Source organism: Rhinatrema bivittatum, chromosome 5 (assembly GCF_901001135.1).
Source record: "Rhinatrema bivittatum chromosome 5, aRhiBiv1.1, whole genome shotgun sequence".
NCBI lineage: Eukaryota > Metazoa > Chordata > Amphibia > Gymnophiona > Rhinatrematidae > Rhinatrema > Rhinatrema bivittatum.
In genome coordinates this window covers 297,428,369-297,454,691 of record NC_042619.1, presented here as the reverse complement: position 1 = coordinate 297,454,691, position 26,323 = coordinate 297,428,369, and the positions used below count along the sequence as shown (strand labels likewise).

At 45.5% G+C, this 26,323-nt stretch overlaps 1 protein-coding gene across 1 annotated transcript in view; it reads left to right on the top strand.

Annotated features, from left to right (window-relative positions):
* Nucleotides 1-26,323, top strand: part of LOC115092825 (tetraspanin-15-like) — a 466,288-nt gene that overhangs the window by 379,694 nt on the left and 60,271 nt on the right. The window contains 1 exon segment of the mRNA XM_029604161.1: nucleotides 1,531-1,584. Within this exon segment, the coding sequence (XP_029460021.1) occupies nucleotides 1,531-1,584 (54 nt within the window).

Sequence of the window (26,323 nt, the reverse complement as noted above, 5' to 3'; positions counted from 1 at the left end):
CACTAACTCAAGAGACTTGCACTTTTGATAGCTGAAGTACAATTGAAGAGTTTTGACTTGTTGGAACCTTCTTTTGGATATTTTTGCTTAGGGATTTTCCCAGACCAGTTCATGCTTGAACCGGAACTGCTCTAGTTATCCCATTCTCTCTGGTGAGGATATTTGCAATCAGTATGAAGATGCAAGAGCCAGAAGGGAAGCGAGTAGAGTAAGGGTGGACAGAGAAACTATTTGCTTGTTATTAATCCTTGGTGTTGGGAACTGCAGCCAGGACTGTCAGGAACACAGCCCAAAAGGTTGGTGTCCAGGGGGTAGCCCTCCAGCCACTCCAAAAGACCTTTTGGACTACAGGTATGTGTGAGCCCCTGTGCCACAACCCCTGGGCTGGCCGTGGTCCAGACAAAAACTGAGAACCAAGGCAGGAGCTTGGCTCCCAGAAGAGAAGGCACAGGAACCATGGAACTCAGAACCAGAACTCGGGAACTCAGAAGACTATGAAACAGGACTAGGAACTCAGGATCAGGACACCGATCTGAAGGCTGAAGACACCGGAGCGCTGAGGTGGACTAAAGACAGAGGACTTTGGCTAGATGCTGACCCAAGCTGAAGACCCAGAATGCTAGACCAGGCTGAAGACACCAGGCGCTGGAACAAGGCAAAGGCCAAGACACTGGAATAGGCTGAAGACCTGGATGCTGAATGAGATGTAGACCACAGTAAACAGGAGACCACAGGAAACTTTGCAAAGGCAATCCTGGAGAGACAGAAGGGCCCTTTTATAGGACATCCAGCAATGACATCATCGGAGGGCGCCACAGGCTTTCCCATTGCAGGCCCTTTAACTGAAGAAGAGATGCTCAGGCATGTGCGCCCAGCAGGATACCAACAGGAGCGGCAGCATTGGGGGTCGGCGGCATTTCCAGACACAATGACAGCAAAGGCAGAGTCAGGGCCGCCACAGGTAAGTGAAGCCTCTCGCAGGGCCTACCCCGTGAGCAGTAAACCTAACAATTGGATGTATGCCGATTCTTATTTTTGTCATCTTGACTTGGATCCTTTTCTTTAAGTTACAGTGAAGATTATCTTTTATTTGAACACCAGCTACGGACTCCAGTGTTTTCTCTGAGTTTTAGCCAAATGTGGACTTAACGGGGATAGATGGACCCTTTTGTGATTCCTGTTCACTTTCTCCCTGTCATGCTGGTTTTGTCTTCCCTGCTTTTATTTTCACTGTAAGCACCTTCTGGAAATTGTCAAAATAGAGAGTGAAGTGGTCAAGGAAATAGTGATTGAGAGCACCAGGGGGCCTCAGAAGAGAAATCCTTCCTCACCCATCCAGACTTGAACCCAGACCCATAGCAGCCCTAGTAGAGGATAAAGCATCGACATGGGGGAATGGCTACATATAGATAGACAGATAGATATGTGTGTGGTATGTAGAGAGAGAGAGAGATGTATATTTTTTCTCAATATCCTATTAATTGGATCTAACCTACAGTGTGAATCTAAATGCATTTCTTTATTTCACAGCTGCCTGGGGAAGTTAGAAACACATTGTGTGGATACCAGACACTCGATAAACAGGTAATAACACACATTTATTTCCTTGGGTAGCCTTTTGTAAAAGTATCACATAACATTACATTTGTGTATAGTAAGCTCACTACAAATCAGCTAAGCAAATTCTATTTTCAAAAGCAAGAATCCAGTGTGGGACTGGTTTCTAGATTCTGCCAAAGACTGCAAAGAAAGTTTGTCAAAAAAAAAAAAAGCACCCAAGAAATCTAAGAAAGTCAAGTAAAAACCGATATTAGGAAACCATGTAAGACTGGGTTTCAAATTCTTTGTTCCAAAAACAATCTAAATTCAGATGTTCTTAAGTAGTCCATAAACATTACTGTATTAAATCTTATTAATTTTCTTAGAATCATGTTTCAAAAAGTAAAAAAAAACACATTTTTATAGGAAATCTATGAGTGAGCCTGTTTCTTCCAGCTCCTTATAGCTGATGTAGTAAATCTCCAAACAGACTTTAGTAGAAATCCTTCTTATTAGACCAGAATGCCTATGCCAGCATTGTGCAGCCAGAAGGAAGACTCCCCCGAGGAGGCAATGATTTGAAGACCCCAGTGGACTGTGAGCTGACTGATGTTGAAGAGTACTCTCTATTCCTGCAGGGAGAAGTCTGTTCATCCATTTTACTGTACTTATTCACGCAACGCCAGATCTGCATGTTGAAGGCTGTTTGCATTGTATCTGCCCTTCAGAGGGACGTTGTCCTTCAGAAATGTACGGAAAATGGATGCCACAACTAATGCCCACTGGCCTATACCCAGAGGCAGAAGGAAAAGTGACAGTTTACCACAGTGATCACCAAAACAGAATGGATGTACATACATAAGAACATGAGATGTGCCATGCTGGGTCAGACCAGAAGTCCATTCAGCCCAGCATTCTGTCTCCAGCAGCGACCAATCGAGGTCACAAGTATGCGGCAGGACGCCAAAGAGTACCATCCAGTCCTTGTTGCTCACAGCCAGAAGTTAGCGCTGGTTTCCTCAAGTCTTCCTGGCTAATAATAGTTTTATGGACTTTTCCTCCAGGAACTTGTCCAAACCTGTTTTAAACCCGACTGTGCTAGACACCTTGATCACTTCCTCTGGCATCAAATTCCGCAGCTTGATTGTGCTTTGAGGCAGAGCTCTGAAAGGGCGCCTTGCCAGGTCTGTATATGTAGAAAACAGAAAAGGAATGAAACGGGAAATGGGAAATGTGAAAAAGAGAGTGTAAGTTAATAATCTGTTGACGAGAGCAGGAAATTACTTTTTAGATGATAGCATTGTGGACTGAGGACGCTGGTACAAGTGATTTATCTCTTTCCTTTGATTTTACAAAGGGCAAGTGACAAGGGCCTAGCACGATATTGTGCTTTCTGAGAGGCGACTGGCAGGCTTTGTCATATTTAACTGTGGGGTTGATCTGATCTGGAAGTATTTTTAGTAGGCAAATATGTTAATTAGATAGTTGTCCTTACAAAAGTGGGCTCTATCCTTATATATTATGTTTTCCAGGTTAGATGATCAAGAGTGTTAAAGGCATTTAACAAAGGCGGGGAGGAGTTATTAAGGAGGAAAAAAGTCGCCCTAAGCTGGCAGAAACATGGATCTTTCTTTTTGCCAAGTTGTATCCCAAGCCCATGTTTTGTTTCCTTCTCTGATGGCGTGCCAGGCTTCAGCAGAACCTGTCAGGAGTGGCTGGCACTGTCCTGAAGAAAGCGGTGAAATGTCAGAGAAAATAACATTTAACCTGAAACTCTAGTTTCCCCTTGAGAGTGCATAACTCTGTCCTTACCTTCCATTTCAGGTTTTACTGGCTCTTTTTGAGTTAGTAAGGCTGAAATGCTTGGTTAAATGAACCCCATGATATTTTTCTAAGATTTAACATTATATGGGTTGAAATGAAGCAAGCTGTGCTGATAATCTAGTTCTAATTTTCTTCTGAATCATAAAAGAATCGGGGTCAGATTTAATTTATAGTCTCTCAGAGGCATAAAGCAAACCCCTCCCCATCCTGATTTGCCAGTAAATGTATTTTTCATAATAGCATCAGGAACTTCTTGGTGGTGAAGGGAGAAGGAAAATGATTTTGTTTTCCTTGCTGATAGACACAGTTTTCTAAAAGCACAGATGGGATAGCAGAGACGTGGGTTGCTAGTTGCTTGTGGCGGGAGCTCCAACGATGCCGTGAGCTTGAACTCTGCCTATGACTGTGGTATCAGCTAAAACATGAATGTCCTCACATTGTTTCCTAGTCAGGCTTCTAGAGCTAATTAAAAATAAAACATATTTCTCAGGATTTTACCATTTTACTCTCATGCCTTTACTCCTTATTAAAGCTGTGTGAATAAATTCTGTACACAGAGTGAAAATGGCAAACTTCTTATAGAAAGCAAAAGTCTTTCTATGCCTTTGGGTAACATGTAGAATTGAAATTTCGTTCCCCTTCTCTCCCGTATTTTGGTGCTCTCTTTTTTGGCTTGGCTGGTCCACATGAGCTAAATTCTACCACTAGATGTCGCCACCGACGAATGGCTGGTCCTCCCTCCCCACTGTAGTATCCTGCAGGAAGTAAAATGAACCTGAAGGTGTGACACTAGTTGTAAAGGGGGTGGAGGGGCAGGAGTGCACAATTTTAAGAAACGCGCATCAGAAGCAGCATGTAAGCACCAGGCTGCGAGTAGCCTCCTGTGCATAGTTTTAATAACAAAACAGTTCCAAGAGCCGGGCAGGAGTCGAGCTTTTACTAAGAAATGCGTTGTGCTTTGAAACACTCATTCCCACGACTGAACCCTGGTTTCCCGCGAGACAGCGTGCAGCACTGCTGGTGATCTATCAGGCCAAGCCAGCCCTCTGCTGCTCTATTTTGATTATCTTTTCTTAAATCCCCTTATTCCCCCAGGACGTGGCTAATTTCACCTGCACTCTGCATGAGCAGTTCGCATTGCTAGCGAGCAAACTGAGGAGCTGGGTTGTCTTAGACCAGACCGAAGTACAAGCCACGATTCTCTCTCCCTGTGTCTTTGTGCAGTGATGTGCAGCTTGCATTTTCTGCGTCTTTGATTCAGATCAGCCAAGTGTCGGTTGCAGTTTTCTCGTTCCTCCGGTGCTGAGCGGTCGTTCTAGGCAGAAATTGTAAGCGATGACTGGACATCATCCATCTGCCCAGTAGTAAGTTAAAGTGGCTGTGGAGTTGCAGATGCTCTCTTCAATGGTTTTGGGGAGCAGTTTTCCAAAAGCATTTTACGTGGGTAAAAAAAAATCCGTTTACCCGGATAAAATGCCAGTTTTGAAAGTCGTCCCCATAAATGCATGTAAAAGCCGCCCGTCCTGTCGCGCGTGCTTTGAGTCACAGTTAGGGGATGTGGCTCTGTGGGCGTGCTTTGGGCAGTGTCAGAAAACAACGCGTATGGGGTGAATTTTAAAAGCCCGGCGCGTGCCAAAGTCGGGAGGTGCACGCAGCAGTCTGGCCGGTGCGCGCTGCGTGGATTTTAAAAGGCAAAATCTTTTTACCCAAAAAAGGGGTGGAGCATGGCCTGGGTGGGGCATGGGCGCTCCAGGATTTAAGAATGAAACCAGCGCGTACGTACTTAGACGCACAAGCGCACCGAAGTCCCTTACCATGTGACTTTACTTCTACTATGGATGGTGTGTAAGTCCTGAAACGAAAAAAACTAGGCTAGTTAGCAGTGTCTTAAGGATTGGGGCTAATAGGGTAAAAAGGAGGCTAATTATCTAGGGGGGTTAGGAAATCCTATCCTTTGCCTGGGCAAATTGGGAACGAACTGGGGAAACTGGTCATTGCATTGGCGCACATGCCTACTAAAACCCCCGCACTTGTGCGTTAGAGCCAGCATTTGCACCCACGTACACACATCCATATAAGATTGCCCGCACCTGTACACGCGTACAACCCACTTTATATCATTTGTGCACATATGGCCACATGCTTTGGCACGAGGCGGCGTACGCGCGTACATTTGTGCGCCCGCGCCCCGGTATCAAAGTTACCGTCACAGATTGTATTTTCCAGAAAACTTCTACCCACCCAAAAATATGCACCTGAAAAAGTCCAGGGGTGCTTTTCCCTTTGAAAATTAGGTACAGGTTCCAAAATTACCCACACACCTGGGCAGAAGTACTCAGTGTGGGGACTTTTGTAGCAGCCCACAAAAGATAAAGTCAGCAAATATGCACAGGAGTTACACCAAATTTCAACGTGAACATATTTCGTTTTGAAACTGATGCTGCCAAAACTACTTACTCTTAATTACATCTTGCTAATTTGTGCACAGGAAAGTTTTCAGGAAAATGTACATGCTCGCTGTTGAAAATTCAAAAAGTGTGCAAGTAAGTCCAAACCCCTCCCCCGCTCCCAGGAACATTTCCACTCAATCGGGGTAAATCTACGCGCACGCTGGGCGGGCAGCTTTATTAACAAGCCATTTCTGCGGGAAAGCACCATTTTACCCCCAGGCGTGCCTTTGAAAAATCCCCTCCCTATGTGCAGAAACACGAGGAGCGGAACAGATTGTGAAGCAGACAGTAAAGAACAGGTACGGGGCAGAGGAGAGCGGATTTGTTTGGTTGCTGGCTGCTGAAGGGCTAACGTGCGTCGCAGGCAGTGACTGTCTGCACAACCTGCCAGCAGCTCTGGCAGCCACCCGCGCGCTGCCTGTGCTGCTCACCGGGCATGCCAGATCCTGGGTGACTGCTTGACTCAGCAAGCCCCTTTCTTTCTTGGCTCGTCTCCACCTCCAGTTCTAAATCCAGACCCTGAACAGACCCAGGCAACGATAAACTTAAGTATGAAGAAAGTGTCTTGACAGTTTTACTCTTCTCAGAGAATTACATGGTGGGGGGGGAGTGTAAACTGGTGAGGAAGGACTGCAGTGGTGCATAAAGATATTAACATAAATCCATGCCTATCGAGTACCAGAAATCGCATAAATAAATATAATAGTGCGCTGTATTTGCCAGTGAGTGGGCCAGTGCCTTTTTTGTGTTATTACAGTAGACTTTATTGTCCTTAGGTTAAACCCATGTCTTTTCAGCGTTAGCTTGCAGCCCAAGATGATTTGGTAAGTTTTCAGCGTTACCAGTGTACAGTGATGGAATAGGGTGCACCTTCAGTAGAGCGTTTAGGCTGTGTCACATTAGTGCATTCTGAATTTGTGAGTGCAAATCGGTGAATACTGCAGTAACAGTGAATGAGCAAGCAAAAGTGGCCAGTTCTCCGGTGACTGAACTTTGTGTGGAGCTCCCTTAAATGTCCAGCAACCACTGGAGGAAAATCATACCTACCCTGGGTTCACCTTTTTTTTTTTTTTTTTTTTTGGCAAAACACACACTGAAGTGACTCTTGAACTTTGTCCTTTTTGGATATTGTCACTGCACATTCTTAAAGTGCAGATATTTACTATGTACAGTTCTCATAAACAACAACAACGCCCTTGGGTTATCAAACATCTTCAGAAATCCATTGGGGTGGGGTTTGTTTGCTCCATCCAATGTAATCTATTGGCATAAAAAAAACATGTTTGAGCGAAAAACAAAAAAAACCAAACAAACTGATACAAGATGAAAAGGGTGGTGTGAGCCCTTTGCACTGCAGCGTAATTGACGCAGTCTCATAGGCAAACCTACAAGGCCTATGGTGGTAGTTGGCCAACACACCCTTTATTTATCGATGTATTTATTTATTTATTTATTTATTTAAAATGTGTTTGTATACCGCCTTTACAAAATAGTATTTGATCAAAACGGTTTACAGCAAAACAAACACAGTTGTAGAATAAAAAATGTACAAATTAAAAAACAATAAAATATTAAACCATAAAATAATATCATCTACAAACAAAACAACCACAAAATAATATCATATACAAACAAAACTTAACATAAGTGCCATAATTGAACCGCAAGGTGTGAAAAAGGAAATGGAACAAGGAGGAGAGGGAAGGAGGAATGGAAAATGGAGGGAGCCCTTAGGTTCTGGCAGTCGGCAGGTCCCTAGGGCGGTGAAGAGAACTAGAGTCCCAAGGTACGCCAAGGTCAGGGCAGGCAGCAGACTACTGGAGTTGGTGACAGGCCAAGATTGGGGCAGGCTGCTAACAAGAATGGTCAGGTTCAGGCAAGAGGTCAGGTACAGGCGGCAGGCAATCTTGATCAGGTTCAAGAAAGAGGTCAGGATCCAGAAGTCAGGCCAAGTATGGACAACACATAGGTTACACTGCACAAGGCGAACACGACAAGGCAAAATTGGATGAGGCAAGGCTGGAAGACGAGGCAAGGCAACATGCACTGCAAGGCAGAAGACCTATTGCAGAGGCATCTCCTGCTCCTCAGAGGGATTCTTAAATAGGGAGTAGATGATGACATGATCAGGAGGCACCGAGACAACGTTCCCATCATAGGCCCTTTATAGCACAGAGAGATGGGCGTGCACATGCCTAGGAGAAGGGGCCCAGAGCAATGGAGCGTGGTGGCCTGAAGTGCCGTGCTAGGTGACGTTAAGGAGGCGGCAGCATCCCAGCCGCAGTGATGGCGTCCTGGGCTGCTCTCGGCAGCATCAGAGTGAGTACAGCAGCTTGCGGATCATCCCACGAGCCATGTTCCTACCACAAGGAAGATTGTTAAGTGCGCTAGACGAGTCTAGAGAGAGAAACTCTTTCCTTTTCCATACAGAGAGAATCCGATAATATTCCAGAGTTAAAATCCATTTAAATGTTACTTTTTCTTAGGAAGCCCAATTCAGATCTCCTGTAAGTTGACAATCACATGATAAAGGATGTATTTTGCACTGAAGGTTCATCTGGCAAGGCAGAGATCTTGCAGGAAAAGAAAGCCATGGATGTTTCACCAAACGTAAGCATCTGTAGATTGGCCTCTGTGCCCAGAGGGTTGCTAGAGCTGCCCAGGTATGGGGATACTAGCAGCCTGCTGACAGTTCTTCCCCCAAACACCCTGTTGTGATGTAACACTCATTTGTTTTGTAGACTGGAGATACATGCACAATAGATAACGGCAGAAAAAGATCGCTTGTCCCATCCAGTCTGCCCAGTTGTACCGCACTACAAGAAAATGTTCCAGCTGTGGAAGCTTTGCCCCTGATCTCTGGTCTCTTTTGGCTTCTCAGGCCCCCGCAGTCAGAACCGGAGTCCTTGTTTCCTCTGCCCCTAGCCAGGGCTTAATTTGTAGAAAACAGGAAGTGGGACTGTGATGGGGTGGAGTGAAGTGGGTGGGTGGGGCTAGGCCCAGTGTATACCAGGACTGGGTGTGAACTCTGTGACACACACACATACTCGGACACACTCGGACACACTCGTAACACTCGTAACACGCTCAATAAGCACTGATGGATGAAGGACGGCTGAGGGTTAAGCACTGGTGGGGACTGGGGAAGGAGAATCACTGAGGAGAGGAGGGTGGAGAGAATGGGGCTCTTTCACTCTAATCCCCTCCTCCTTTCCTCCCTGGTGATCCTGATCTTCCATTCCCAACCCCTCCTCAGGTTCCACACTAGTCCGCACCAGTGGCCTTAAAGCCTCTAAGCTTCACCTCCTATCTATCCCTGGTGGTCCTGTATCTCCTCCTCTCCCTAGAAAATTACCCTCTCCAACTCTCCTCCTCATCCTCCTCTGGGAGGATACAGACCAGAACCAGCTCACTCTCCTCTGCCTTATGGGTTGGGAGTGATTAGTGTGCACTGCCCACTGTCCTCAGTCTCCTTGGACAGGGGTGTGGGGCCTGGAATTCAAAAGCATGGCCTGCTCTTTGCCTCCTGGGAGTGGTAGGAAAGTAGCAGTGCCATGTGCTCTCCTCACTTACTTTCCTCTCTTCCTCTTCCACCCTATCTGCTTCTATCCCTTCCCCTCATTCACTGCTTCTTCACCTCCTCCGATGACTTCCCTCACAGATTGGCCCTCACTCTTATCTCACTTATATCTCCTAGGCCCTCTGATTTTCTCACTCATAACTGACAGCACCTTTGACCCCTTGACTCATTCTTTCCCCTCTTATCCCATGTAACCCCTTTATTTTGCAGGATTGTTCCTCCTAAGGGCTCGCAACTAATTTATATCTTGTGGAGCTGCTCCGGCTAACCATTCCATCCCACGATGACTCTCGATTCCTAGGGGGACTCTTTTTATGGGGGGAAGCTCTTGCTTATGGCTCAGACGATGAGAAAAGGTCGCCAGTGAGTGTCAGGACTGTAGGTGCTTCTCGCGGGGTGAAAGGCTGAAATGATTCAGGCAGGACCAGGTCTGGGTATTAAATACAATTTACTGATTAATATTCATTAATTAAAGCCCATTATCCAGAAGTATGAATTAACATCTGACTGAAGGTACAGGTATGATTCTAGGTAGTTAGGTGCCTTTTACCAGACCTCTGAGTAGAGCCCAAGGTAATCCCAGCAGCTGTGCGGGAAGGCTAGTGGACGTGTCCCCAACGTTACTAAAAAAAAAATATATATATATCCCACCTTTAGTCTTCTTCTCCTCGGACACCCAGCCCATCCTGGTCTTCTAGTTCTAGAGATCCGGAAGGTTCCTCCTGCTCTTATTCTTCCTTCTTTAAAGATTCTTTCATCCTTATTCTCTGATCTTTCTGGGGAACTTTTCTTGGGTGAAAGTCTGCGGGACCAAGCTAGTACTCAGCTCTGCAGTCCCAGTGAGGGAAGGGGATCCAAAAACCTCCCACTCTTCTTAAGTCCAAAAAATACTGTAACGCTTAAACTGGATCTCTCTTCTGCCTTCCCTGTCTCTGGCAGCAGGATCCATCACTGGGGCTTGCTCACCTAGGGTTTAGAGTGGACTCACAGTTCTTTGCTCCCCTGGTGAGAGCCCTTTTGCTCCTAAGGATATCAGGCTTAAAAGTCTCTCTCTCTGTAAATTATAAGAAGGCCCCTCAGGCAGGGAGTGCACGGTGAGATATCACATCTAAAATAAACTCCTTTTGGATGAAGCTGGGAGGCCTCACCAGAGGGTAAAACTTAAACATCCTTACTCTTCCCTTGCTTCCTCAAACTGAACCCACCGGTGTATCAGCATGGCTGGGCTAAATAGTCCTCAGGCATCCAATCCGGACTCTGCAGGTGGGAGGGACTGAGGGGTATGGATGGCTCCTTACAAAGTGGGGCGGATTTTCAGCGCCCTGCTCGCCTAAATCCGCCCAAAACCGGGCGGATTTAGGCGAGCAGGGCCCTGCGCGCCGGTAAGCCTATTTTACATAGGCCTACCGGCGCGCGCAGACCCCGGGACTCGCGTACGTCCCGGGGTTTTCGGAGGGGGGCGTGTCGGGGGCGTGTCGGCAGCGTTTTGGGGGCGGGTACGGGGCGTGGCTACGGTCCGGGGGCGTGGCCGCGCCCTCCGTACCCGCCCCCAGGTCGCGGCCCGGCGCACAGCAGGCCCGCTGGCGCGCGGGGATTTACGTCTCCCTCCGGGAGGCGTAAATCCCCCGACAACGGTAAGGGGGGGGTGTAGACAGGGCCGGGTGGGTGGGTTAGGTAGGGGAAGGGAGGGTAAGGTGAGGGGAGGGCAAAGGAAAGTTCCCTCCGAGGCCGCTCCGATTTCGGAGCGGCCTTGGAGGGAACGGGGGGAGGCAGCGCGGCTCGGCGCGCGCAGGCTATACAAAATCGATAGCCTTGCGCGCGCCGATCCAGGATTTTAGTGGATACGCGCGGCTCCGCGAGTATCTACTAAAATCCAGCGTACTTTTGCTTGAGTCTGATGCGCAAGCAAAAGTAGGCTGTTCGCGCGCCTCTTAAAATCTACCCCAGTGTGTTCTGGGACAGGGACGCTGACATCTGGTGGCCAGACCAGGAGGGTCTGCCACACCTATCACTCACTCTTTTGTCCTTCACATTTCATCACCCACTTTCCTTCCACTCCCTCTGATTCCCTCATTCACACTCTTGTCAAAATAAATTGAAATGTGCCTAAAAAAACTGAACTGGAAATCTCAAGAAGCCAAACGCTGTAAGCAATGCAAACACAATCAAGAAATATAAAACATTAAACATACCAATAAAAAGAATGTCAAATCTGCTGATAAATTCAGCCAATTAAAAGCACGTATAAAAATGTTTAAAATATTACCAAACACTAATAAAATATTTCAAAACAGCAGATATATCACATCCAATAATTAAAACTAACAAGGATAAAACAAAAAATCTCCCACTCTCCATGCCTGGGAACTTCAGATTTCCAGTCCTCCTGAGATTGTTGTAGATTGGAGGAGGGTGCACAGTCTTTAACCTCTCTCACACACATATATATAGGTACTCTCACACATGCACATACATGTGCGCAGGCATTCTCCCTCATAGACACACACAAACACCCTTCTCATACACACACACACACACACACACCATCCTCTCATACACACACACACACACACACACACACACACCATCCTCTCATACACAACACACACACACACACAAGCAGGCTGCGTCACACACAACACAAATACAAATTGTGCCTTTTCCCATTCTTCCGCCACTACCGACCTGGCCTCTGGCAGCGGCCCATGACCTTCTTTCCTTTTCTTTGACCGCCACTGGCTTGGGTTCCCGTGGCGGCTCGTGGCCTCTGTTTTTCCTCTTGGTCATCACTCAGGCTTCGCTTCACATTCTTCAGCCACCGCCGGCTCAGGCTCCGGCAGCGGCTCACAGCCCCATCCAGCTTTCTTCTAGCCGCGGCAGGATGGGCTCTGCCATGGCCCCCACATGTTTCCCTTCGGGCCACAGCACCAGCAGCACCTCTTTGTCTCTTTGGCCAGGAGCGACCGGCCCACCAGGGGAAGCCCGATCCCCCGATAGGGCAATCTGCCCCTCCATTTTCAAATTTCTGGAGCAGGCATAATAAAGTCAGGGTGAGGCGGCTGTGGCAGGAAGGTTTCAGGGGGGCAATTTTGCCGCCTCAAAATCTTGCCACCTGAAGTGGCCGCCTCACCCTGCCTCATTATAGAACCATCCCTGCTCCTTCCCCCTCCTCTGACCCTTTTACACATTCTTCTCCCTTCTTGATTGTGCTGGGTGAGAAAGAGCACAAAAAAAATCAAAGCTATGTGGCTGCCCTTGTCTCCGGGTGAGCATCTCTAACACTGTCCTGTTCTGCCTCCAAAGGCTGGAGCCCCATAAATAATCCGTGCAACCACTGGCTCTGTTCTCTTTCTGTAGGGGAGCCAGAATTGATGTATACTGTCGGCTCTGCTCCACTTTCTCACTTCCTAGGAAAAAAAAGTGGCAGAGTGCCATTCTGGATTGTTCTGCCAGAAATTAAATCCTTTATAACGGACACAAAAGGGACGGGACCGGCACAAATTTGAAACTTGTGAGCAATAATGGGATTCATCAAGGCCAGGGTTGAAGCTGCCAACCAGCGCTGTTGCTCACAAGTTGCAAACCTGTGCCAATTCAACCTCCACACCCCAGCCCTAACCCCGCGTGTCTGTTCTGTGCTCTTCAGTGTCTGCTTCAGAATCACCCCCTTCCCCTTTTGTTCCCTGCAGTCCAGAAGGAGGGGTGGGGTGGAGTGGGAAGAATTAGGGATCAGAGCAGCTGCTCTCTGTTGGCTCCAGGCTCAGCCCTCTCCTCTTCCCTGCAGGCTGCTGGAGAGGAGAGCAGGAAGAAGAATACCCCCTGCTATTCTGCTTCTTAAGCCTGAAAAGAAGTGTAGCACAGCCACCAAAAACCCCTCATGCAATAAGGGGATTAGTGCATCCAAAACGTGCATCCAAACCAGCACGAGTAGCTAATAGCACTCATCACATGTAAATTCATGCACATGAGGTTATTAGCTATTACCCTAATGATATAAAAAAATTTCCGCGCATTCACGGTGCCCATTTTAATATTGCAAATTTAACGCCTGCCCAGGAACAGGCATTAAAACATGCAGCGTTCAAGGACTGAAGAAAAAATCCTGCTTTCTGTGATTCCTTCTTTTAGTATTCTAGTGATAATAAATAGGAGGAACCACAGAAAGCAGAATTATGTCTCGCTCAAGGTTTAACAAAAAAAAAAAAATATATCCTGTTTTTTCTGTGGTTTCTCATAGGGGGAACCACAAAAAGCAGCATCCCCAAGCTCTGGCCCAGTTGGAACCCCTGCCGGCAGTGAGTGAAGGAGTGAATACAGTAATATTAAGTGTTGGGCACTTGATATTAATTTATTCACTCCACTTTCTGCCGATTGGTCCATTCAGTGTCACATGTCAGTATAGGTCCAATCCCTTTTCAGAGGGCTGTCCTGAAAGGGGACTGGTCCTTTCATTGATAAGTATCAGCGAATAGGACCAATCAGGAACAGCCCTGCCAGTGGTAGGGAGAGAGCTGTGACCCAGGCTGTTGTGAATGCACAGCCCCTTCTCCTGGGCGCCCGATGCACAACGCTAGGGACGCACAAATACCCATTGCACATCCCTTTTCGCGCAGCGGCTCATTTGCCTATTGCATCGAGCGGCCAGGACAGGTGGATGCGTGCGCTTTCAAAAAACATGCGCCTAGTTTGGACGCATGTTTTTTACACACTGATATTGCATCGGCCTGTTTGCGGGCTCAGGTATCTTGCCTTGCCACTCACCTTGGGTAAGGACAGGTAGTCTAGCACACTTTCCCTTCTTTTACAGCCTCACACCCTCTTCTGGCTGTGCTCAAATGGGGACAGGCAATTTCCTCCCCCTTACCTTTCCCAGGCCACAAAATAAATGCTCTGTGGCTGGTTTTTTAATGGCAATGAGAGGCCAAGGAGAAAGAAAATCTCCCTCTACAGTAACAGGGTAAATATAATTCACAAGTCCCACACAAATGCAGCTGCTTTGAAATCCTTGTTTCTGCTGTAGCAGTCCAAGTCGCAAAAAAAAAAAAAAACCCACACCCGTATCTGCTTTTAAATCTCTATTTCTGTGATAGCAGTTCACAAAATAAGCCAGAAAGGAAGTACCTACACTGCTTGTCAGCCATCCCCTGCTACCTTCTCCTCTCTGGCAGCATACCTGGGATCTGTGGCGTGTTGGACGTCTCCACCCTCCCTGCTCTTTAGAGACTTCACCCTCAGAGCCCCATAATACACTACACCCCAAGTAAAGGATGCTGGAACTTGTAGTGCCTTTGTTCATTCAGCTGCTTTACATAGGGAACATCAACGCTTCCACACATACCACACTATTTACCATGCACATGCTAAAACCTTGTTCGCTGTGACATTCCTTCATTTACATGTGGATAGATGCTGATTTTATCTTATACATGCTAACATCTTTTTGGAGCAGTTTAGTGTATATGATAAGAAGTTACTGCATAGCCCACTATTTGTAGTCATGCTTTTTTTTTTTTTAATTTTCAGCTGAAAAACTAGCCAGTTAGGTTTGGCTGAAAATTTACCTTTATAACCCCAGCTATTCTACTAAAAATAGCCAGTTATCTTACCCCACTCAGCAGGTCTTTGAAAATTGACTTTTGTTCCAAACATGGCAGCTCCCACGTGTTCGAAGAAACTGCAAGGAAGCGTGGGTGACATATTTTACTGTATATTGGATGGACACTATATTTGTGGTGCAGCTTTTCAAATCTTCAACAATGCAGGATGGATATTAACTTCATGTGAAAGGATGCGCATGCTGGGATCTTCTTTAGATGACAGGCAATGTATAAAAAGAACATGTATCAGTTTATTTTAATGCAGCCTGTCCCAATATACTTTGCCAGCGTATTGCATTAAATCATCAGTGAACTTGTACCGCTGCTGTATAATAATCTGCCTGATTCACGTTGTCTCTGAAGAAAATGAAAGATTTATCCCTTAGCCTTTTAGCTTGAGGAAGTCTGGAGCTGCCGTAAACCTCTAATGCTCATGCACACGTGGAATTAAATGTCCCAAATTTTGCTCAAGAGACAAATCATACATCGTATGCTTTAAATCTGTTGTATAACCCTAACTTTAATGGGTTTCTGCTGCCACCTCTCTATTTTTTTTCACTGCACCTAATCTCTTATTCCCTTCGTAACCTGGGGCACTTCTGTGCATGGCAAAGATTACAAATAAAACTCAGATTAACCGTAGCTTGTTGCTTGTCTTTTAACCTTGGGTTGCTATTCTTGCACTATCAGGACCGAGTCCAGACTTCATCTCAAATAGGGGGCTTCCACCTCAGGGATAGTTTCTACTATGGAGATGTGCAGGGCTTAATTTGTGAGGGAACGACCTGGAACGCAGTTCTGGCATTTCTTTTCAGGCTTCAGAGCAGCAGGGGAGTTCTGCTCCAGAGCCTCCTCTCCGGGCAGCCTATAGGGAAGAGAAGAGGAGGGGTTGAGCGTTGAGCACACAAAGAACAGCCACTCTGCAATCCATCCCACCTTCCCTCGGATGGATCTTTGACACTCGACTATGCCTGAACTCTGCCTGCCTTTGACCACTGCCTGACCAACGACCATACCTGTATTGCAAGGTACAGAAAGGGAAAAGGTGATGCAGAAGTAGAGCAAAGAACAGACTCAAAAACAGAGGTTTGAGTTAGCACAAGGTTGAAACTTGTGAGTGGAAGTGCCAGTTGTCAAGTCTTCAGTCCTGGCCTTGACTTCTTTGCACTACTGCTCACAACTTCCAAATCTCTGTTAATTCAATCCCTTTTTGAGTCCATTACTGATGGCTTAGCTTCTGGCAAAACAACCCAGAATGATGTTCTGCCACCCTTTCTTCTGGGACCCAAGAAAGCAGAGCAGAGCCGGCATTGTAAATCCGTTCTGGCTCCCCTGAGAAAACAGAACCCGTAGTTGAATGGATTATTTATAGTCCCCCCAGCCCTTGGAGGAGACAGAGAAAAATCTGAGAGTGTTGCATTTTGGCAGTCTGTGGGGCAGGCCCAAGGACCCCACCACATTCACCTCCAGCCCTGAGCCCAAAGCAACACACTCCACCCGGGAAGCTGCCACATTCAACCTGCTGCCACCGCTGCATCCTCCAACACCAGGAAAAGGCCCCTGAATGAATGTGCGGCAGACCACCGTACTCAGCCAGACTCCAATGCTGCTGCCTTCCCGGGCTCGTCCTAAGGCGCGTATGCACCCAACGTCACTTATCTTAAAGAGCCCGTGGCGGGAAAATGCCAGTGGCACCCGATGATGACATCACTAGTTGGGCCTACAAAAGGCCACCTCGGCAGCTCCTCCTTGCCTCAGCAATAGGTCGACTAGTGGATAGTAGAACAAACAGGTTGCCTCAGTTTTCCTGGTCTTTGTTCCTGTATTCCTTATTTTCATTCCTGTGTATCTGGTCCTTGCTCGTGAGTTCCAGGGTTTTATCTTCAACTGGGGTCAGCCTTTAGTTCTTTGGTCTTCGTCTGAGGTCAGATTTCAGTTCTTTGTTTGGTCTTCGTCTTGTGGTCAGTCTTCAGTTCCTCTGTGTCATCCCCTGCCTGCCTGTGCTGTTCCTTGCCTCCCTGCCCGCGATCCATCCCACCTTCCCTCGGATGGATCTTTGACACTCGACTGTGCCTGAACTCTGCCTGCCTTTGACCACTGCCTGACCAACGACCACACCTGAATTCTGCCTGACCCTGACCACGTCTGAATGCAGCCTGCCCCAGACACTGGCCTGTGACTCGACCGTCTCCATGGACATCCAGCTCATCTGCAGAGGCCCTCGCCTAAGACCTGCCAGCCTCAGTACCCAAGGGCTCAACCTAAGGGGAATGAAGACTGGTGAAGCTCCAGTTGGGCCTCTACCACAGCCAGCTCCACCAGCCAGCAATGAGGACCTGCAGGGCTCCTCCCTGCAGGTTGTGCCAACTCCACCTCACTCCAAGGGTCCATGCCCACAACAGAGAGTTTTGGAGCTGCTTACCCTTAGGCAAGGGCAGCCACATGGCTGAGAAAGTTTACATCTGGCCCTAGTCCTGCCATTTTGCACAGGTCACACCTGACCCTGACCACGCCCATCTCCCCTCCTTACACAGTTCCACTTCCTTTTTTGTTTACAAATTAAGCCCTGTAATTTGGGTCTGTGGAGATTTTCTCTCTAATTTTCTAAAGGCCCTGGTAATTCTTTCCACAATTTTAAAATAGACAAAATTGAATCTGTTGCAGTACAAATCTACCAAGTTTATTTGACATATAATATTTACATAGGAAAAATATCACATGAGAGAATCCCACACTTCAAACAAGCTCTCTGTGGACATTCCCAAAATCCAGTAATTACAGACATATATACTTTTTGTTTCTACAAAGTCATGGTTCAGCAAAATATTTCAGATTGACCAATCACAGTTTCACTTCTGCATTTTACTTCAACAACACATCTTAGATCATGATCAGTTTACAAGTCAGCATGACCTAGGTCCTAATTGCAATTACCTATAACCACAGCACATTTTATTACTGATAAGAAAAGATCACACATCATTATATCTATTTTCTACCAATTGTTATCTTTTATCTTGTCCATGGAACCAAAAAGTTTAGTAATATACAACCTTGCACAGATTTGTTTACATATCTTTCATTCTTAATATAGTCTAAAATAGTATTCATAGCAAACATAGTAAGCATAGCATAAATCAGTAAAAAGTATTATACGCTAAACTGAACTGTATTGAACATTGAGATACAATAAAACTTTGACTTCACCAGGGCCCTAACTACCCTCCCCCACCCACAGCTTACATTCAGGCCAATTCAAAAAAATCCCACAGGAGAGCCGGCACTCCTTGTTGAGTGCCCGCTCTCCCGACACGCGCCCAGGCACCTCTCCTGGGCGCACGATTCTCTATTTAAATTAGGGCCCGTGCTAATAAGGAGGCGCTAGGGACACTAGTTCATCCCTAGCACCTCCTTATTAGCCGAAACGATGGCTGTCAACAGTCCGACAACCGACGTTTAATTTACATAAGAACATAAGAATTTTACCGGCATCAGTTTTCAAACCCACTGACAGCCACGGGTTCGGAAAACAGACGGCGACAAAATTGAGCGTCCATTTTCCATTCCGCGGGCCAGCGGACAGCTTTTTTTTTTTTTTAAGGGATTTTTTTTTTTTTGGGACCTCCAACTTAATATAGCTATTAAGTCGGAGGATTAATATAGCTATTAATATAGCTATTAAGTCAGAGGATTTAGAGAAAAGCAGTTTTTCCTGCTTTTCTGTAGACTTTCCCGGTGTTGTCCATGATTAACGCCTAACTTTGTGCTTGGCTGCACATTTTACTTTCAGTATCCCACGGGATAACTAATAGTGCTCATCAACATGCTTTTGCATGTGATGAGCACTATTAGTTTTTTTTTGGGGGGGGGGAGGGTTGGCCGCGTGTTTTCCACGCGCTATTACCCCTTACAGTATAAGGGGTAATAATGGCGGTGTGTATAACACACGGTCAAACGGGGGCTAAACGGTGCGCTCGGTGGATCGCACCGTTCTGTACCAGCCTGATTGTGCTGGTATCCTGCATTGAGAAAATGTTTAACACTGACCTGATAAATTAGGTCTCACACCTTCCAAAGGGACTTTAACCCCTGCCAAGCCTGCTAGTTGTTCCCCAGCTGCAAGAAGAGAGCGGCCAAAGGAGCTGTCTGTTTGTTAGACACAGGATTTACTTGTTGCGGCATGAAGGCTCTGCTGAAGAGCCTGCAGCTACATGGTTGACTTGACAGCTTACAGCGTCAAAAGAGCAATGACTTTGGTGACCCTATGAGAGCTGACTAGCAACCAGGAAGGAAAAAGAGAGCTGTTGCGCCTATCTGGAGTGAAACAGAGGGGGGGAAAAAGCACAATTTTGTTCTGATTGCCTGGGATTTTTCTGGGGAGTGGCTAAGAGCTGTGCAGCAGAGGAAGGGAACAAGCTATTCCCCTGATCTGGAGACAGAGGTAATTGGAGTTATGGCCCGTAAACAGCCCCAGGAATCTAGACCTGGAAGTTGCCACTGAAGCCAAGGACTTCCCTTCATCTATTGAGAGATAAGTGAAAAAAAAAAAAGAAATTTAGAGGGTAATTTATCTCAGATAACAGTTCAGACCCATTACTACTACAACCAGTTAAAAGCACAGCTGAAAAGTGTGTGGTGTTGGTGGCACAGCCCACGTAACCAGGAAACAAGGAGAAAGAGTAAATTCCAGCCTGTTTTTGTTTTCTCTGCTGAAAGGCATCTTTCTTGAGACAAAGAAAAAATATAAAGGAGAAATAGTGATGATCTTTGCTTCAGGAAAACGGATATTCTGTAAACGTGCAGTGTTGATCGGGTTTTCTGCTTTCTGTGTTCTTATTGGACAATCTGGGCTCCCCCTTTTTTTTTGTTTTTGCACAAGGACAGTGATTGGAACATAAAACAGGGCAGGGGGAAGGGAGCAGAGGTTGAAGGAGAATATTCAAAGAGGAAGGGCATGAAGTAAAAGGATAGTGCTTAACAGTCGAGGCAAAACAATAAACTGAATAATACAATACATTATAACCATTGATATTATTTATTTATTTATTTATTTATTTATTTGCTTTTATATACCGACATTCGTTGGCGTACATCACATCGGTTCACATAACAACATTGGAATAGTATGACAAGGGTCGTACTATTTTACATTACTTGTTGTTCACTGCACTGCTTTTGTCTCTAGTACTGACGTTGGAGGTATTGGCATCTTGGTATTTTATGTTAAAATCCTAGCTTCTCTCTCTGTTCCAAGTTGTGTAACTCCCTTGTTTTATTGTAACTGCAATCTTTTGTCATCACTTGTTTAATGTTTATTATTATTATTATTTATTATTATTTTGTTCCTTCTCCACTTGTTAATTGTAAACCGGCATGATGCGATATCCATCGCGAATGCCGGTATAGAAAAAAAACTTAAAACATTTAACAAAAACTGGTTGGAACTGAGTATACAATGTAACAAAAATTTAGGGAACGAGCTTTAAATAAACGAGTGGCGGAGAGTCTTGAGGGGGCACATGTATCAGTATAAACATTTGGGCAGGGGAGACGGAGGGTGTTAAAAGGGGGGGGTGGGTTAGGTGGGGTGTTGGTAGGCGTTTAGGAATAACCAGGTTTTTAATTTCTTTTTGAAAGAGTGGAGGGAGGGTTCCAGTCTGAGTTGGGGGGGAAGCTTGTTCCAGAGGGTGGGGCCCGCTACAGAGAAAGTGCGTTGTCTGGTGGAGGAGAGGTGTGCTAGTTTGGGGGGAGGGATGATAAAAGGCCTGTGTTTTGAGATCGCAGATTTTTCTGGCTGTTGAGTAGTTGGGGAGGGTCGTTGGTCCACTTGATGTTTTGGTTGCTGATGGTTTTATGAAGTAAGGTGAGAATTTTGTATTGTGACCGGTGGGGTATGGGGAGCCAGTGGAGTTCTTTTAGTATAGGGGTGATGTGTGCTGAGCGGTTGATGTTTGTGAGTGATGTGGCTGCTGCATTTTGTAGCAGTTGGAGGGGTTTTAATGTGGAGGCAGGCAGTCCAGTGAGGAGGGAGTTACAGTAGTCTAGCTTGGAAAGTATGAGGGATTGTAGCACTGTGCGGTAATCATGGTGGAAGAGGTTTGAGTTTTTTTAGGACTTGTAGCTTGAAGAAGCCCTCTTTGATTGTCCTGCTGATGTGTTTTTTCATATTGAGATCTGAGTCGAGGGTGAAGCCGAGATTTCTGACCTAGTTGGTGAGGGGGGGGTGTGGTTGGCTAGAGGAGAGGTCACTGTCGGTTCTAGTAGAGGGTTTGTTAGTTATGTGTAGTATTTCAGTTTTTTTGTCGTTGAGGCAGAGGGAGATCTGAGAGAGGAGGTTCTTTATTTGGGTGGCAAGGGTGTCCCAGAGTGCGATGGTGTTGGTTAAGCTTTCTTTGATGGGGAGGAGAATCTGGACATCATCTGCGTAGATGTAGAAAACGAGGTTCAGGCTGGTGAGGAATTTGCAAAGCGGAAGCATGTATATATTGAACAGGGTTGATGAGAGGGAGGAACCTTGGGGAACTCCGTGAGGAAGTGGGTATTGGTCTGATTCGCAGCTGTTAAGTTGAACTTTGTAGGATCGGTTGGAGAGGTAAGATTGAAACCAGTTGAGGGTGTTTTCTCTAAGGCTGATCTCCTCCAGTCGTGTCATGAGAATGTCATGGTTTACGGTGTCAAAGGCGGCAGAGATGTCCAGTAGGATGAGTAAGTAGGAGCGACCGGCATCTATGCCTCTCAGGGCTGTGTCTGTGAGAGATAATAGGAGGGTTTCGGTGCTTAGGGATTTTCGGAAGCCATGTTGGTTGTGGAACATGAGGTTGTGATTTTCTAGGTACTCTGAGAGTTGGAAGTTCACATGTTTCTCGATGATCTTGGATATGAAGGGGAGATTTGAGATAGGTCTATAGTTGGAGAGGTCGGAGGGGTTGAGCTGAGGTTTTTTGAGGATTGGTTTAATTAATATAAATTAATAGTGGGAGGGGTAAGGAAGCGGCTAAATATTAATTGACAACTGAGGAGATTAGTAGTTCTTGTGGGTCTGTGGAAGCAAGGGTTGTAGATATGTTGACGAGTTCTCTTAAGTTTTTGCATATAATCAGGATAAGTTTCTGGAGGGAGGTTTGGTCATAGGAGCATGAAGAGTTTGTTTTGGGATTGAGATGGTAGCCTGGACTAGATTGTAGTCTGACCATGAGATAGGGACCGCAGATACTGAGTTGGGGTCAGGCTTAATTTAATGCTTGAGGAGTGGAAAATTAGGTAAGGGAATGACCAAGTTTGTGAGTGGGAACCTTGATTAGCAGAGTCAAGCCAAAGTCATCCATGTTATGTTGGAAGGTGGCAGCATGCCCTTTTTTACTGTTTTATTGTTATTAATTTTATGATGTATTGTAGAATTACCTTATTTGTTTTATATTTATTTTAATATTAATATTTTTATCATGTTTTTGAGCCATCTATTGTTATGATTATGAATGTGATTCTGGAAACTGCTTAGAAAGGTTGCTGTCATAATACATTTTAAATAAATAAATAACCCTCTGCATGTAGTGGGTTGAACGATGGTGGTTTATGCCTTGTTGTCTGGATCACACAAACACACTAAGAAAATAATGACACCTGACTTCAGCTTATGTGAAAATATAAAAACTGTATTCTCTGTATAATAAATGTTCAAAACAGATTCTTATGACGTCTGACAAATAAGCAAAACAAAGGTTAATTCTTATTTTTCGTTTAGATACCGAAGGTTATATACATATAAAAAGTGGTAGCTAAAGATATTTACAGTGCCTCTTCCCATATGCATTCCCAGGTGCAAGACAGTATCAAGAACACGGGAACTCAGCACTAGAGATCAGTCTCAGGTCTATAAGATGGCTAATGCTCTCCTTTCTGATCTGCCCTACCGCTTGACTCTCTTAGCTTTTATGCTCCAATTTGGATTTCCTGCCCAACAATTTCTTGTGAAGCTGTATTTGTTCTGTTCGTAACCTAATCTTTGCTTTATATAGGAGAGTTCTGCTTCTAACCTAATCTTAGTTATGTAGAAAACAACCTTGTAGCTGATCTGTGAGTTCTGCTTGTTCCAACTACTCCCCACCTTTCACGTAATTGTGTCTTCTCCGTAACTTCAGCACAAAACTGCATGATAATAACTGTAACTCATTATAAACAAATCATAACTGTATGACAATATTTCTCTCTCATGAGGGACGTAATTAACCCTTCATGTGATTCGTTCGCAAGTCTGTCCCTTACACACTAATACACTGCATCATAGTTGGACTCCTAGTGCCAATAAGTTGTGGGTAATAGTGGCAATGTAACATAGGAAATCAGATAGTTTAAAGGAGTCAGAGTGATTATCCTGTGGGCAATAGATAAGAATGGATTTTAGGACCCTCGTTGTCTTGAAATGTAGTTACTAAGCAGTTAGATTTGCTGTCAGTAACTAGTTTGAAGGCCAATGAATGCATAAAGATGATAGCAACTCCTCCTCAGCCCATAAGATAGATGGTGTGGTATATTTGACAGCCAGATGAGCAAAGTTGGGTGAGGCTGATAGTGTCTCTTTTGCCTGTTCAAGTCTACATAAGGCTTGGAATGCACAGCATGAATTCTTCAATTAGTTCCTGGATGTGGTGAGATTTATTGTGAGTTGAGGCCAAATTATAGGTGAGGAGAGACAAATTGCTTAGGTTGGACAGATATACTGGGCTGCAGGGGGACAGAATGAGGTTTACATATTTATTTGTTGCTTTTGTATACCGTCGTTCTGTGACCAATCATAACGGTTTACAATAAGTAAAATAATAAAATCAATAAAATCATAAATTAAAGTAAAATTTCAATACATATGACAAAGTAAAAAAATTTCAAAATATTAATAAAATGATATAACATACTATAAAACCAATAATTATAAAATAGATCATAAGTAGCATAAACAGATAAAATGATGCATGCCTCAATCGTCAGAAATCTGTTTAGCTTCCTTGCCTTAATAGATGATAGCCAATTAATCAGATCCTTCAAAAGCCTTTTTAAAAAGCCATGTTTTTAGATTGTTTTAAAAAATCATAAAATCTGTTTGCAGCTTTAAATCAGTAGGTAAGGAGTTCCATAATGTAGGCCCCACTATTGAAATAGCTGCTCCCTCACCTCACTCAGATGTGCAGTTCATACTGAGAAGAGCCAAAAGGCCTTTATTTGCCAATTTCAAATTTCTCTGGGGGGTGTAAACATGTAACGCTGCATTGAGCCAATCAGTTTTATCACTATTAATATAGGTATGTAATAGACAAAGAACTTTAAAATCGATCCTAAATTTTACTGGGGGCCAATGCAAAGAGACTACAATTGGTGTCATACGGTCAAACTTTCTACACCCATTCAAGGTCCTGGCTGTAGCATTCTGTAATAGCTGCAAAGATCTAAGTGTACTTGCAGTAGGGATGTGCAGAGGGATGCCATACATTGCATTCGGGATTCGTATTCGTCGGGGGCAGATAAGTCGCATTCGGCAAGGGGGTCCCCCGATACGTACCTGCGTTAATTCTTATTCGTTTCCCAGCTAAAATTGAATTAAGTACAACCCCCCACTCTCCTGACCCCCCCCCCCCAAGACTTACCAAAACTCCCTGGTGGTCCAGCGGGGGGACCGGGAACCATCTCCTGCACTCACATCCTCGGCTGCCGGCTGTCACATGGTAGGAGCAATGGATGGCCGGCGCCATCTTGTACTCCTACCATGTGACGGGGCTGACCAAAGGCACCGGTAGCCCCTGTGATATAGTGAGGGCAAAGGTTATCGGCGCCATTTTGATTACTGGCAGCTGACGGCCCGAGTGCAGCAGATCGCTCCCGGACCCCCGCTGGACCACCAGGGACTTTTGGCAAGTCTTGTGGGGGTCAGGGCACCAGCCATCCATTGCTCGTACCATGTGACAGGGGCTGACCAATGCACCCTGTGACATAGTAGGTCAAAGGCTATCGGCGCCATTTTGAATACCGGCAGCCGAGGGTGTGAGTGCAGGAGATGGCTCCCGGACCCCCCGCTGGACCACCAGGGAGTTTTGGTAAATCTTGGGGGGGTCAGGAGGGTGGGGGGTTTGTTTAAATTGGCTCCTTTAGATGGTTGAATAATTTGGCGAAGATTCGTTGTATTCGTGGGGAACCGCGATACATTTCGCTTCCCCACGAATACAACAAATATGGCCCTATAGGTTGCGGATTACAAATACGTAGGAAATGAATGCACACCCCTAACTTGCAGGTAGACGAGAGTGGGTGGATGGGGCTTTCTCTAACCCTAAATCACCTGTACAGATTGGTTGGATTTGTTGAAGCACATAGTACAATATGTGGAGGGTCAAACTATCTCATTGTGGATAGGAGTTGGGTTCCTGGGTCTAAGGAAAAGGAGTTTTGGGGTGGGAGGTTCTCCTTTCTAGTTATAAAAAAAAGGTAGGAAGAGTTACACATTGAGGCTCAACAGTGTTGCAGTGAGATAGGCAGATGGGCACACAAAGAACACATAGAGATAACAGTGTTTCATGGAAAATATGTAGAAAGAATGAGAGGCGAGCAGTCAAAGACTAGCAGAGATTGCTCTCAAAGTAGTGTATAACTCAGAGCAAACCGAGTGTCTAGATGGTGTGGCTTGGAAGATTGCTTACAGTTCAATACCAAGCGTGCCAGTGGAAAGAAAGAAATTGCACCAGCAAGACCACCGAAAGAAGGGCCCGCCACTGGCCAGGGGTCTTGGAGGTCTGTGATGTCAGGGAGAGGGGGGTTGGCCAAGGGGAGGAGCCCTAATCTTGCAGCAATGAACTCCCAGCGGTGGCAGCAGGGGGAGGGAAAGCCCTGGAAGAGCGCTGGTCAGATCCCTACCTGCCCTAGTCCGTTGCTGTTGGCGCTGTTCTTTCCCCTCCTCCACCCAGTACAGAATTTTTTTTTTTTTTTTTTTTTACTGCTTTGACAAGGCCATAAAACTTCTAGTCAGTAAAACCATTAAAACAAAAGGTTTCACAGGGTGAGAACAGAAGACAAATATTTACATTGTGATAGCATATCCTTGAGTCTCAAGGAAAACTTATCATATTTGTTTTGTCCAGTCTTACTCAGCCCTACCTATCCCATCATGCTTGGCTCATTCTGCATTGACATGATGAAGAGAGCACAGGCCTCTAAAGCTTGTCACATATGTATTAAGTTAGTCTAATGAAAAAAGAGGTTTTATTTATGTATTTATTTATTTATTTACATATATGTATATTCCGCAATTCATTGCCAAAAAAATATTCGAAGCTTACCTAAAACATGTTAGT